The sequence below is a fragment of the Pecten maximus genome, chromosome 14 (genome assembly GCF_902652985.1).
Source record: "Pecten maximus chromosome 14, xPecMax1.1, whole genome shotgun sequence".
In the NCBI taxonomy this organism is placed as follows: domain Eukaryota; kingdom Metazoa; phylum Mollusca; class Bivalvia; order Pectinida; family Pectinidae; genus Pecten; species Pecten maximus.
The window spans coordinates 26,968,884-26,983,400 of NC_047028.1; the positions used below are offsets into that span (position 1 = coordinate 26,968,884).

General features: G+C 35.0%; 1 protein-coding gene across 1 annotated transcript; it reads right to left on the minus strand.

Annotated features, from left to right (window-relative positions):
* Positions 1-3,494: 3,494 nt before the first annotated feature.
* LOC117342340 (beta-1,3-galactosyltransferase 5-like) lies at positions 3,495-9,913 on the minus strand. Its single transcript, XM_033904481.1, has 2 exons — positions 9,595-9,913; positions 3,495-5,767 (listed from the first exon to the last, which is right to left on the minus strand). Exons 1-2 carry the CDS (start codon positions 9,625-9,627, stop codon positions 4,715-4,717), a joined length of 1,086 nt encoding a protein of 361 aa, XP_033760372.1. The 5' UTR covers positions 9,628-9,913; the 3' UTR covers positions 3,495-4,714.
* Between the last annotated feature and the right edge of the window lie 4,604 nt (positions 9,914-14,517).

The window sequence follows — 14,517 nt, forward strand, 5'->3', positions numbered from 1 at the left end:
TAGGCAAGAGCATTATCGACTAATTTGGGTTAAATGTATAGCCAAGGAAACCAACTTTGATAGCACAAAGCAATATATCGCTGAGTGGCCTTTAAGTTTTAAAAAATCTCAAGGCCGACCCTTAGGGGAAATTGATATTGCTAGATACCCATACTGACTTTGCTATATATTCAATTGAGATGGTGGGTTTAATTTAACGGTTCGCTGACCCTTTAAAGACACTTTAGAATGGATTCACCTTAGGTGCTGACCTCCCTATCGAAAATATACCTACTGATGGTATTTGTGACCTTATTGTCGAAAATATATATGTTCCTACTGGAACGCCGTCAGTACTTAATACCTTATTCTTTGTCATCACTAAATCTAAATAAGGTTTGCTGCTGACTGTATGTTGTGGAGAGAGCTGTGTTGTGACTTTGCCGATACCACATGGAGGATATCTGCCCACCAGTATAGACATTTATGGACTAATGTCCATGTATGTGCTTTCTTTTGTGTTTATATGTTATAATGAAAGTGAGTGTGGATGAATTAATAGGCATATTCGTAATGCAAAGTGTAATTGAATATCGTAAATAATGTAAATGTAATGTGCTTCTATTCTTTTACAAGATTTCACAATATATCTCATTACAGGTGGTTGCGTTGTAAGTAAAGATCGACCCGAGAGTCTGATGTTGAAGAGTCTGTAGTGTCCTTTATTTCAAGTTCTACAGGGTATATCCAATCGACAGTCGATGATATGTTTAGTTCGCCATCATGTGTTCAAATCGTCCTACGTCGGTGGTCTGTCCGTTAACCATCCTTGCGATCGCTAGTTATTGTAACGTACTAAGAGGGATAATTCCGAAATTTCACAAGTAGATTTCACCATGTTGCTAGTTGGGCCTATTCAATTTTGAGTTCGGCGGAGAAAGAAATGGCTGACAGGCGGCCTTCATGGATTTTCACAGTTGAAACTCATTATCGGTATGTCCTGAAAAATACTTTAGGGATATTTCTCAAACTTTACATGTATTTTCCCTTCTGTCCTATCAATATATAATCTGTTCGGGTAGAAATGGCCGACAGGCTGCCAAATTGGATTTCTGCAGTTAAAAAATTGTTTTTGCTATTTCTAAAACAGTTCTTCTTATATCAAATTATCAGATTAACAAAAGGAAAATATGATAGAAGATAAAGTAGAGGAAAGCTGATAAAACCAATATATATCATTCAACGATCGGCGGCTAGATCACTCCGAAACCTCTTGTTGTTAAAATGATAACACATCATCGTATATCTTCATGTAAAATTGAAAGAGTTAATAAGATTTCTGTTATTAACAAAGATGTCGTCAATCGGGAATTCAACTTGTTTGACTGGATTAGACTTTTTATACGAAAAAATAGCTTATTCTTTATGACTCTGAAATGTAAATTGTGGTTGTGAATTGGACAATATGGATCTCTTTAAAACAATGAAATTGATTGGGGATAAGTGAGGTACAAAACCCGCCGTATAGCAATGTTTCCGGAGAGTAGAGGAACAAGCGTGTATGAAACGATGCCAATGTCTTTAATGACAATTTATTGTAACCTTGTTAACAAAAAACAGGAATAATGAATAACATACATATATTACATATCTTGAGCGAATGAGAGGGTAAGGCCTGCAGATATCTTTGCACACAATTGCAAATAGAAATAGTATTTACATTCAAAATAGCTTTATGAACATAAGAGATCGAAGCAGGCCATGACCGATCGTTATAGCATAACATAAGGATCGGAAGTTACAAGTAACTAGAGTGAATGTGAAGAAAATCGTGGTAGATCTTGTACATAATGATGTTGGCTTGGTAACATATCACAACAGGTAAACACATATAATAAATCGTGGGGATCTGTTTGAATTATGGTCATCGTGAACATCTTTGCCGAGTGTATACCCAGTATAGTATAGGGGCAGAGCCAATCTTAGACCCAACGTAGATATTATGTTGATATAGTACTACAATAATACTCATAATAATGAAGATATTTGAGCCGGACACGTTACTGGGAATAATGTCTTTGATTTTCATTGCAGTAGCGTAACGCTCTCAAGGTCTAAAGCATTAGGCCGTCATGGTATATGAGAGCAGCTCAGCCGGCTTAGCAAAAAATGTTTTGCTTTTATATTCGATTGAGATGAAAAGTCACGAAAAACCACATTTGAATGACGCGTTTTATATAAGGGGTCAGAAAACCTTAAACAATGAATACGTTAAATTTAAATTTACAAAAAAAATAATGTCTGCCCGTCCTTCGAAACGATAACTACCATAACTGGGGGATGTCTCGGAAACGATTTTTGGAAATCTGTACATGTATTTTTTTTAATCTCAATTGGATGCTTTTTAACTTGCACTGTCAGCTTTAATGGAACTCCAAGGGATTATGTCGATATTTCGAGGTATTCCTGTTATCGGAGGTTAATTCCAGACCGAACTTTACTGATAGTATGTTTACAACAAGCGTTATCTTAACGTTCAATAACGTTGTCTGCCTAATAACGTATACAACGCAATTAGCAGTCTCATGGTAAACTCTTCATACTGTAATGGAAAAAAGATGACAAACAAAATTTTGTCAGTGTCAGGTGGCCTAATGATCAAATCCCTTTCTGCGAGTGAACAGTTAATGCTATATAGCATTTGCATATACAACAAAAAAGATTTTTTAAAGTAACCTTATAAGACATTAAAGTTAAATTGTGATATATGAGGTTTCCTATTGTCTGACGAAAAACAAATGGTGTGCAGGATTTTCTAAAAAAAAAGATATGCGTAATTATCTACTGATTTGGAAGTAGCGTCTAGCCAATGATAATTTTCGATAGAGGTTACTTGACCCTTTAAGAGCGTGTCGCTTTAACACACCTATGTGCGATATGTCACTCTACACTAAAGTAGGTCAGTCAATTTTAAACTGTGACCAGGCGATGAGATACACGTAGGCATGCCATCATCCCATGATAGGTCAGCCTTGAAAAATAGACTCAATGATATGCTAGGAGTATTATACTTGATATACGTTTTGTTTAGTGTAAACCTTTTAAACAGAAGTATTCTGTTCCTGAATAAAACCATCTGTGATTTGCTGTGTTGACATGCGTTACCTGAAAAGGTGATTGAGATTATATTATGGTTTGCATCACGCATGTTTAGAGTATAAATAATTAAAACTGCATCACGTTGAATATCATTTATGTAGATAGTGCAATGTATGCTATTTTTTCGGATTTGAGGAGCCGCGGTGGCCGAGTAGTTAAGGTGTCCCGACACTTTATCACTAGCCCTCCACCTCTGGGTTGCGAATTCGAAACCTACGTGGGGCAGTTGCCAGGTACTGACCGTAGGCCGGTGGGTTTTCTCCGGGTACTCCGGCTTTTCCCACCTCCAAATCTGGCACGTCCTTAAATGACCCTGGCTGTTAATAGGACGTTAATAAAATACACCAAACCAAAACCAAGCTATTAATTCGTATGTCAAACTCAGCAATGCTTCCCGAAAAAAAATAGATTACTTATTAGTTTTCACTGTCGAGTATTCATTTAAATGTTTAATTGATGAAAAAGTAAACTCATATCAACAAATATGTTTTGTATTGAAAGTATTCTGCTTCATTTCTTCATAAAAATGTGTGAGCAAAATTACTTTTAGTCCCTACGAGACCTGGAACAGAGTCCTCGCCAATTACAGTGTGGCAGTGAGGAACTACTTTGGTAATGACATGGAATGTGGTGAGATAGGTCCCTAGAGTCATTACAATCGGGACTTACAGCATCTTCGCCTGCCAACGGTGTTCAATACCTTACTGAATCGCAACTCTTTGTAAGCGAAGATGGGTTAGCAGATAACTTTCTGAAATCTCTTGGTAAGCGAAGGTGGGCTAGAAGATAGCTTTCGGACATCCCTTTGTAAGCGAAGATGGGCTAGAAGATAGCTTTCGGATCTCTCTTGGTAAGCGAAGGTGGGCTAAAAGATAGCTTTCGGACCTTCCTTTGTAAGCGAAGATGGGCTAGAAAGATAGCTTTTGGACCTCTCTTGGTAAGCGAAGTTGGGCTAGAAGATAGCTTTCGAACCTCTCTTGGTAAGCGAAGATGGGCTAGAAGATAGCTTTCGGATCTCTCTTGGTAAGCGAAGTTGGGCTAGAAGATAGCTCTCGGACCTCTCTTGGTAAGCAAAGATGGGTTAGACGATAGCCTTCGGACCTCTCTTGGTAAGCGATGATGGGATAGACGATAGCTTTTGGACCTCTCTTGGTAAGCGAGGATGGGCTAGAAGACAGCTCTCGGACCTCTCTTGGTAAGCAAAGGTGGGCTAGAAGATAGCTTTCGGACCTCTCTTGGTAAGCAAAGATGGGCTAGAAGACAGCTCTCGGACCTCTAATGTCAACCTGTATTGGGATGGTCAAAGTGAAACATGTTTAAGGCTCCGACATTTATCATTTGATATTGTTTAATGCTTTTAATCTTTGATACTGTACATTGTGATGTTATATAATTATGACACTTTGTTTCAAACTACAAATAATGCTTTATGGAGCGTTATACTAATTATCAGCGTTGTTGATACAGATGCATAAATATATAAATCGTAGGAAGGAAATCACTAGAACTACACAAATATATGATTTAGAAATAATGTTTTTAAATATTTTTTGTACTCTGTAAAAATCGCTCTTTATTACTCTGATATTCTGAAATCATTTCCCTGGTCAGTTATAAAACTACTTAAATATCTCAACGTATATCTTAATTTCCCCCAAAATAAACAATCCCCGCTGATGTTTTCTCTTCTGTTGCGTTTTTCCCACAAGTGTTGAATATTTTTATATGTTAAACCATGTGAAATTCGGGAACAATGGATATTGAAGTTTTGCATGTATCCATCATTTTCATCTAAAGCATAAATGAAATTATCAACATTCTTAACTGGTATATCGAGTTTATAAATAGCCAGTCCTAAATATGCATCCTCTAATTTGAATGTTTTTGTAACCAACATCTCGTGGTATATTTTCCGTGCAGTATTCATTGTCATCATGTAGCCAGGTCCCCCACAATACGGAGGAAATGATTCGAAAGGGTATTCTTCGAATGAGGTATGGTATTTGGACCTTACTCTAGATACAGCAGTCGATTGTTTACAGCTACCAAGAAGAATATCGTCCGGGAGGTAATATTCATCCTGGTAAAACTCGTTGAGAAATTCAAGATCAAAATACACATCATCGTCCATTTTGAAAAAGTAACGTGGTTCTTGACAAAAATTTATAATCCAGTTGAATGTTTCAATAACTTTTTCAGTTAATCTATAATAGTTTTCTGAAACATTAACTTGTACAATGTCTCCATTTTCACTATTTGCTTCTTTACTTATATCAACATTTTCTTCAGTTCCTACTACGAAAAATAAACAGAAGTTGTATTTCCTTTGCATTTCCGTATGGCCCCATGTCTGTCGTATAGTTTGTCGTCGATCTGTATTTGAAGTTTTGCTCACAACTGTAATAACAATGTTATTTTTACACGCTTTCTCACATGTCTTTTTTGGGTGAATTATAATTCCTTTCGATGGTCGCATTTCCTGATTGGTAAACCTAAAAATATCAGACACAGATAATTTTTCGTGGCCTTCCTCTTCCTGAACTAATGATGCGTACAACATGAATGTCATGGCAATGCCGAGGATCAGGCTTGTGTAACGTCTACGTCGCAATTTATTTGATAAAATCATCTGCAACGAAAATATGTACATGTTGATAAATATGTGACAAAAATGTGAATATTTCAAGGTTGCTTCATAAGAAATCAATAAACCGTTTAACAATTAAACATGACTGGATCACCGTGTTTAATAGATTTGTTAACAAACATGTCAGATTTCAGTTATTGTATATTCTAGAAACACTCCTGTCATTTTACTTTCAAAATCACTCCTCTACATAGCGGCGATCACGGAAGTAACTTTTTCACTACCAAAAGCATAGCGTGATGTAATGTACAAAACCGTGATGTCCTTTTTATGTTACGGAACTGGAATGTACTGAACGCCACTGGCCAGGTAGCTAAAATGATTAGAGCGTCCCTTTAGAGTTTCAGGGTCCCAGCTCCGGTTTGTTCGTTGCATTCCCCGCTCCTGTTTCAATTGGCACCGATCTGATTACCTACGGAGGTGACATAGGGCATCGTGCGTGAAGGCGAGAGGTATGGTTCAGAACGTCTAGAGATTTGAGGTCCCAAGTTCGAGTATCAGTCTATTTGCTGCATTTCACACTCGTATTGCACATAAATGAGATCAAAAAGGGGTTTAACAGATTATGCCATTCATTCAGGTGCTTTTTTGTTATCAAATATGTGCAGTTATGAATTAGAAGTAGCTTTAAAAAGTAAAATGATAATAATAATAAAAATCAAGTGGAATTGATTTTTAATTTTTCAGTTATACTTGTCCAATATGTCGCATCATTCAATTATAATCCATTAAACTAAATTGGAAACACTATTCCGGAATCGCAAAGGAAAATTGTGAAAGCAAAATGTCAATAATAGGAAAAAAAGCAGCATATGAGTCTTGGAATAAAGAGAGTACAAATAAAGTAATATACATTGCAAATTAGCCACAAGGAATAGAAATGGGTAATAGACTTTAGTGCTAGAAAGGTAACAAGCCATAATGTACATGATTTATTTTTTCAATGAACTTAATAAACATGGCATAATGTCTCTGATAAAGCACTGTACCAAGGACCGAATTAGATGTAAAGTAAGATGCTTTCTTTATTAATATGAATAAAATTAACACCCACAACTGAGAAAAGAAAAACATTCAATCGCAAAAAAATGTTTAGTAATGACCGATATGTGGATACGTTAACTTTTAACTAATTTACATTGAAAATTAATCATATTTAATTGTTTAACAGGGAGAATGTGTAATAAACATATTATAGAACATTAACACCTAGTCCTAAATAATAATCAATTATGTTGATTAAATTGATGCATGTGTATGTAGAGGCGCGCTTACATGAAACCAGAGTGGCCTTGAGAACTGCTATCATGCATCATTTTCGACTAAAATGCATTAGCCATTTTACTTTTATACTTAAGATGTAATCCCAATAGAGTTGAATCCCAGTTGTACAAAGCATTTATTCAATGTCGAAATTTACTTGATAGTTGGTCTTAACGTTCCTTACTGTTCATTCATATTTCCAACGTTGAAATGCTGCCGAAGCATAACGTTTGCATTTTTCTAACTCGTGATTTAAATTTCCTCATTGATATGATGTAGTTATACTTTATTTTATTCCTTAACATCGTTTTATATATTTTTAACAAAAAAAAATTACATGTAATTCAAAATTGTGAAATGATTTAGTCAATATTTCCAAATTTCATCCGGAACACATTATTTTTTTCATTCTCCGTGTAAACATATGTTGTTGGTTTGTTTTTGCCCTCGGTTTATCGATTTTGATCTTTAATATTGGTTTCGTTATTAAGTCGGGTTTTTTTTTCGGAACAACTTGACCGCTATTAATATTAAGATGCTTACACAACAGCACATTGACTATTACTTCACTGATAACCGTGATAAGAACAGCCCCAGTTCAAGACCAGGGGATTTCTTTATCCGTGCTAGCTGCTGAAGAGGTCACACGTGTATGTACACATATGATGTCGTATATTTTTATTCGTAATCGATTAGTCGACTTATCTAATACGAATAAAAATATACAATATAAATGTAAACACAATAATGGAACGTTTGCCATGAAAAATTCTGCTAACATTGATATCAACATTCAAAAAAGCATAAGTAAAGCTCAAACACTGGTAAACATTTTACCTAAATAATTACTGCACTAAACATGTACAAAGGCTTACATATTCTGTATATTAATATTCAGGGCTTATGTATTTAAACATTCTTCTGAATATATGGTAAATAGTCAATGTACAGCGACATCATATGTGTACATACATACATAGTATTATATATCATTTGTATTTGTATTCTATATTTCAATATTTTTGTTCTATTTGTGTTATTTCTATTGTATAATTTTCTGTTTGTGTTGTATATTTCAGCATTTATATCATATATTTCATAATTAAATATTTGGTGTTTACATTCTAAAATAATTACATTTTTGATTTCATATCACATTGTATTGTATAACCTACTCATTTGTATTGTTAAAAGTTGTTTATATGTTTATATTACTATTCAATCTTGCTTGCATATACATTCAGTGCGGTTTTTTACCGCTTCTTTTAAGTATGCTGATAAACATCGCAAAACTGATTTTTGAAGTTGTTGATCTTCAGAGAACACATCTGCTAATATTTTGTTCGTTCAAAATAAATGATGATAAAACACATGTGATGATATAAACATTTTTCAATAGCTGTCACAGATTGTGGATATCCGAAAATCTAGTTTTAGATGATAGTGAAACGCTAAACGTTTTTATAAGAATAACAAATGATCAAAATGTGGTTTTTCTGTTGTACCACATTTTGTTCAAAGGTTTCAAGGACGTTTTTCAACGTTGAAAGTATGTCGTTGAATTATGGTATTTATTCAACATCATTGCGCCAGGTGGGAACTTCATAATCATAGTTATATATTTTGATATTTGTTCACAATTAAGTGTGGTTTCAAGATGAAATTGTCACGTAATCCCTTGAAAATCTTTTGGTAAGACTACGTTTCAACTAAAGTTCATCTAAAAAAATATTCATTTTTATAACTTTTATATTTATAACGAAAAATAACCTATAAGTCATGGGTCACAGATATACATTTCGGAGATTATATTAAGAAAAAAACATTTTTATTGGTATTTTTCTGGAATGACGCTTTGTATCTGTTAACCTATAGATGGAAATCCGCGCATGCGCGTCGCTTGTTGTTTCCACAAATATCGCTAAATATACTAATACCTTTGTATTCAACAACAAAATTAGGATTTTTGGAAATTAAACGTCTTCATAGAAACATATTAACCACATCATCAGTATTTACCAGATCAGGCCAACCATAGTTTTTAGAATTCTATTGATAAACATCTTCAACATGTATATACATATATATATAATAGCTATTATTTATATATAAATATTGATATATATAAAACTATACCTATTAATAGCAACTTGATACCACTATGACATATTACTAGTATAAAACAGTACACCTGTGCGTAATTGCAACCAGATATGGTGTTGAGTCAGTTTGTGTAGATGTTTCAAAGTTATGGTAGTACGCCCAACTATCTGAAAATGCTTTTAACTGTGTGCATTTATCTTATACTATTCAGTGTATGATATCATAGTATAGTGGCCGGCTAATGGTTACTTGATAGTTTTACTATCTAATACAAACATTGCTATTTAAGCTTATCTGCTGTAATGGCGACATAGTATAAGCAACATCAAAACCAGAAATCATGAACATACATCGAAATAATATAGTTGTAAACTGTAGATATATATATATATATATATATATATATATATATATATATGTGTGTATATAAATAGTTCACTTACCGATAGTAACGATGCCAGTGATTTTGGCTTCATGATACCACGATGCTTTCTCGAGAATATATATCATATGAATTCCTGATCAAAGTATTGATTTCCATACGACACAACCGACAATAGGAAATGGGAAAAAATAAATCTTCTTTTCCTAAACATTCCTTTTTCTTAAGCGAAATGTCCCTGGTAACAATAATTAGAATTGTTATCTGAACATTGCAGGATTTCTTTATCTAGTTATCGCCATGCTTGAGCATGCCACGACAGGGTAGCTGAGATACTGCTTGAAGGGTTGTAATCGGCAACATGGATAGAGCAAACATCATAACCCATAAAATCTTTATCAGCTACGACAATATAACCTGCATTTTATATCTTGACTAGGCACATCGACAGGAAATAATATGGGCTGACAGGAAGGGAAGTAAAAGAGAGGAAATACAGGGACATATCATAAAACATGGCCTGGTCTGTACGGTTATTATCTGGTCTGATTGATCTGGTTTCAATTTTTGTCTGGTCCTCATTGGCCTGGTCCCAAATGTTGGTCGGGTCGGGTCTGGTCGGCGGGTCGGGTCGGGTCGGGTCTGGTCGGCGGGTCGGGTCGGGTCGGGTCGGGTTTCATTAGCCTGGTCTAAAATGTTGGTCTGTTCGGTTATTATCTTGTCGGGTCTGGTCGCAGTTATCTGGTTTCTAACTTTTATCTGATCGCATTGGTCTGGACCAAAATGTTGGACTGGTCTGGTCGAATTAGTCTGGTCTGGTATGGTATAGTCTGGTCGGTTCGCATTGGTTTGGTCTCAATTTTTTTTTTTTTTTTTTTTTTACACGATGTCATATTTATATGTGAATATCGATGTATAAGTATCCAATTTAAGTTACCAATAGAATAATGGTCATTGTGTCTTCTCAACGAAGAAGAAAGAAACAAGACCAGGCCAGACATAATTTGAGACCAGACCAGGCCATACTAAAATCCGAGACCCGAGCAGTTCATGGCAGAACAGCCCAGACCAGGCCAAAATTTGAGACCAAGGCAGACCAGACAAGACCAGGTCATGATTTATAGTATGCCAAATAACGTGAGTCTAACACAACCAATATCGTGACTTGGAGACTTTGGCATGATAGTCCACCATGTAAATTTATTCAGATAACGGACAAATATATATCGTAACTGATAACAGTAAATATCCCACTTTATGATTAGCCAGAAAGACTAACATACAATACATATCTATATCCTTGTAATAACAAAGAGATAATAGTTTTAGCATTTTAACGCCTGTTTTTGCGAACAATTTTATAAGTATATATTGTTATTCAGCTTTTAGAAGATGCAGAGCCACCATCATATGGCTGACCGTATGATATCTTTATCGGAGGATATCAACACCAGGTAAAATAGATAGGTGAAAACGTCAATATCATGTCCTAAGGATTTGTAACAGAAAAGGACACGCACTATATTAACAACTTACAATACAATTAGATACAGCAGATACATAAATTAATTAAACAGCGTCATACAGCTATTTCGTCATTTAGGACGAGTCCATGATGCGAGGAACATCATACAGATGCTTCGTCATTTAAGGACTCGTCAGTGATGCTAGGAACATCATATAGCTATTTCGTCATTTAGGAATCTTCCATGATGCTAGGAGCATCATACAGCTGTTTCGTCCTTCTAGGACTCGTCAGTGATGATAGGAATAGAGAAATTATATAGCTGTTTGCTGTGATGCTAGGAACATCATATAGCTATTTCGTCATTTAGGACTCGTCCATAATGCTAGGAACATCATACAGCTGTTTCGTCCTTTAGACGAGTCCATGATGCCAGGAACATCATACAGCTGTTTCGTCCTTTAGGAATCTTCCATGATGCTAGGAACATCATACAGCTGTTTCGTCCTTTAGGACACGTCAGTGATGATATGAATAGAGATATTATATAGCTGTTTGCTGTGATTCTAAGGACACCATACAAATATTTCGACCTTCTAAGACTCGTCAGTGATGCTAAGAACTCTAGGGTTTCGATAACAAGGAGGCGATGGAGAAAATTCAAAATAGTTCTTGAAATGAAATAAATCCTAAATTTAATGCATTTCATAGATTAAAAAGATGCATACTGGTTACTTAGATGCAACATTGAAGATAGGGTTTAATTCTAACAAAAGCAGCAGAAATACTAGATGTTTTTCCGTCGGAAATAAACCGCAAAACAGGAAGAATTTTTTGTAATTTATTCATATGAAAGATTTTGACTGATATTCGAAATAAACATATATATTTCTTGTAACAATTTGCAAGTAACGATGAATACAAAGCCGGACCCTCACGCTACTATGTTGTTTATTCGTCATCCATCTTTTCACATTAACTCAAACTTCTTCGTAGTCCTGGACCGAAGGGATCCAGATAAAAAAGATATCAATTGTCCTTTCATCGAAATTTAAATAACATTACTAGAGTTTTATTTGTACTAAGTAGTTGTATTAATGTTTACGACAGCCTCTCATAAAAAAAATACATATACTATACGTGGTATAAGCTGCTGGTATTTCTGGCTAGGCGATTGGGTGTCGTAGATCGTGAGTTCGAGGCCGGTCAGTGCACGAGTCATAAAGTTGTCTTCCTTCTTCATTTGTGTTTCTATGTTATATATCTATTTATTAGCACAATGTATCATATACACTATGTGTTGGTGATCCGAAGATATAGATTTGAATTTCCTGTCGTAGTTTTACCGAGAAATATATTGTTTATATAGAAATATATATTCCTTTATGTTGCACATAAATACAATTATACTATCGTGTTTAAGCTGTAATTTCCCCAGTGTAGCACACATGTGAACTCTGCTATGTTTTATGCTAACAAAAAACGCAAAAACCAATATTGTCGAAAATTGAGCATTTATTAAATGCCATTAGATTAATCAACAACAATATCAAAAAAATATTCGCATAAAAGGTTGGGTAAAAATAATACTATAAAAGGTTGGGTAAAAATAATACTTAAAAAACGCCACAAGCATGCTTTAGAACATAATTCATAGGAGGTAAGATGGGGTGGAGGAGGGAAAGTTGAAAAAATGTGTCTCCGCCAGTGAACATAAACAAAGAAGTCACGTGATCCTATGGACGGCCGAACTAAAGTACGGCAAGGAAAGACAACCAATCCGGAACTAGAAATTCCGGAACAATAATATAATAAACAAAAAACAGACAGTATAACTGATTAGTACCAACAAATGAAAACAATTGTAACAGCGGTTTAAAAGCATCGCTTATAAGACCGGAAGTCAGTACTCACATACTAAATATAGAGGCGGTGTACAATAGACTTACTTCAGGATTCATTTAATTACGTATTAGCTTTGAATATAAAAAATGCCCAAACTTATGGATGGTGGTGACAGAGCAACGTATGAAACTTTTGGCATTATTCAAAGATATGTACAATAGTCTATTCCTGTTTCCAATATATCGTAAAATCTCCTCCTTGTCGGCGATGTAGCATCCATAAATATTGATATTACTTATAGCAATGTGCTCTATCCTTGTACATCAAAACCCTTTAATACTAACGTATGTATGTCTCTTTGAAACAGTCAATCGCTCAAATAATAAGAAGAAAAATCATTCTAATGAATTAGCAGCTGTATATCATTCGGCCATTGCTAAATTTTGCATATGTATATTTGTATTACGGAGAGGACGTTGGTAAATTGTGATTATTTGCGTCAAATCATTTTGTGTATTGTTTTTGCAATAAAATTGATTTAAATTCAAATTCGATTCTTTAATCTGTATGTTTTAAGCTGAATACAATTAGTCCTATTACAGCAGTACTATCATGATATTTCGAAACCGTCACATCATAACGTGGGAGGAAACCGGATTATCAGAAGACCGCAAATGGTCGGGCTTGCGACCCCATACCTCTCCCTGTCCAATCCAGGTATCGACCCACGGTCGCGTAGGTGAAAGATTACACCACCTGGCCATCCAAACAATTATGTTTGGATGGAAAGGTACCCCATATCCTTTTCTTAAAATCCATACTAAGAGGTTATCAGAAAGAGAAAAAAAAACGTTTTCATTGGGGTATGAAGTCAATAGCTGAAACTAAAATCAAAACATTGCACAGGACAAAAGTAGACAAATCAGATAGGAATTATCTCCCTCTAAAAGACTTTCTTTCCTCTAAAATCATATTCAAATGGATATCTGAGAAATAATATTTTTAATTGGAGGAAAATTGTTATTACGTATTTCCCAGAAAAAATGGTTTCTATAGCGGTATAGTTGTATTCTGTATGCCTAAAACATTCGTGATAGTATTATATGGTTAAAAATTGAAGCTTTCACTAGAATTATCTATATTGTATTAGCAAATATGATTCAAATTCCGAAGTATTTATGACAGGGGACTAAATGCTTGACCTGGTATCCGACCTGCTATTACAGTCAATGCTAATCTGGGGGATGATATTGATATATTGGTTGATATTTTAGAATACCAAATGAATGAGGTTTATAATATAGCTGAACAAAAGATGTGTAAACACTTTTGGAAGACAATTGTTATCACTGTCACTTAATTATGAATGTTTCTAAAAGTGTTGCATTTTATAGTACAAATAGTATCAGTCTCGGTGCCCTAATGTTACACAAAAACAAATCAATGCAATGTGACAGGATTATATTTTGTATCAAATCATTAAATGTTATATTTCATGGAGTTTGCATCTTTGCGTCACGTGGTCAGCAAGTAGAGTGGACACTCTAAACAGAGCTCCGATGAATATGTGAAGTTTTCTCTCATTTCTGCACTATGGAGTGTCATTCAAACGCCGGGGGGAGGGGGGGACCAGGAGTCGCTGAGGTAGCAGTGTGGAGGAGGAAAACTGGTAAA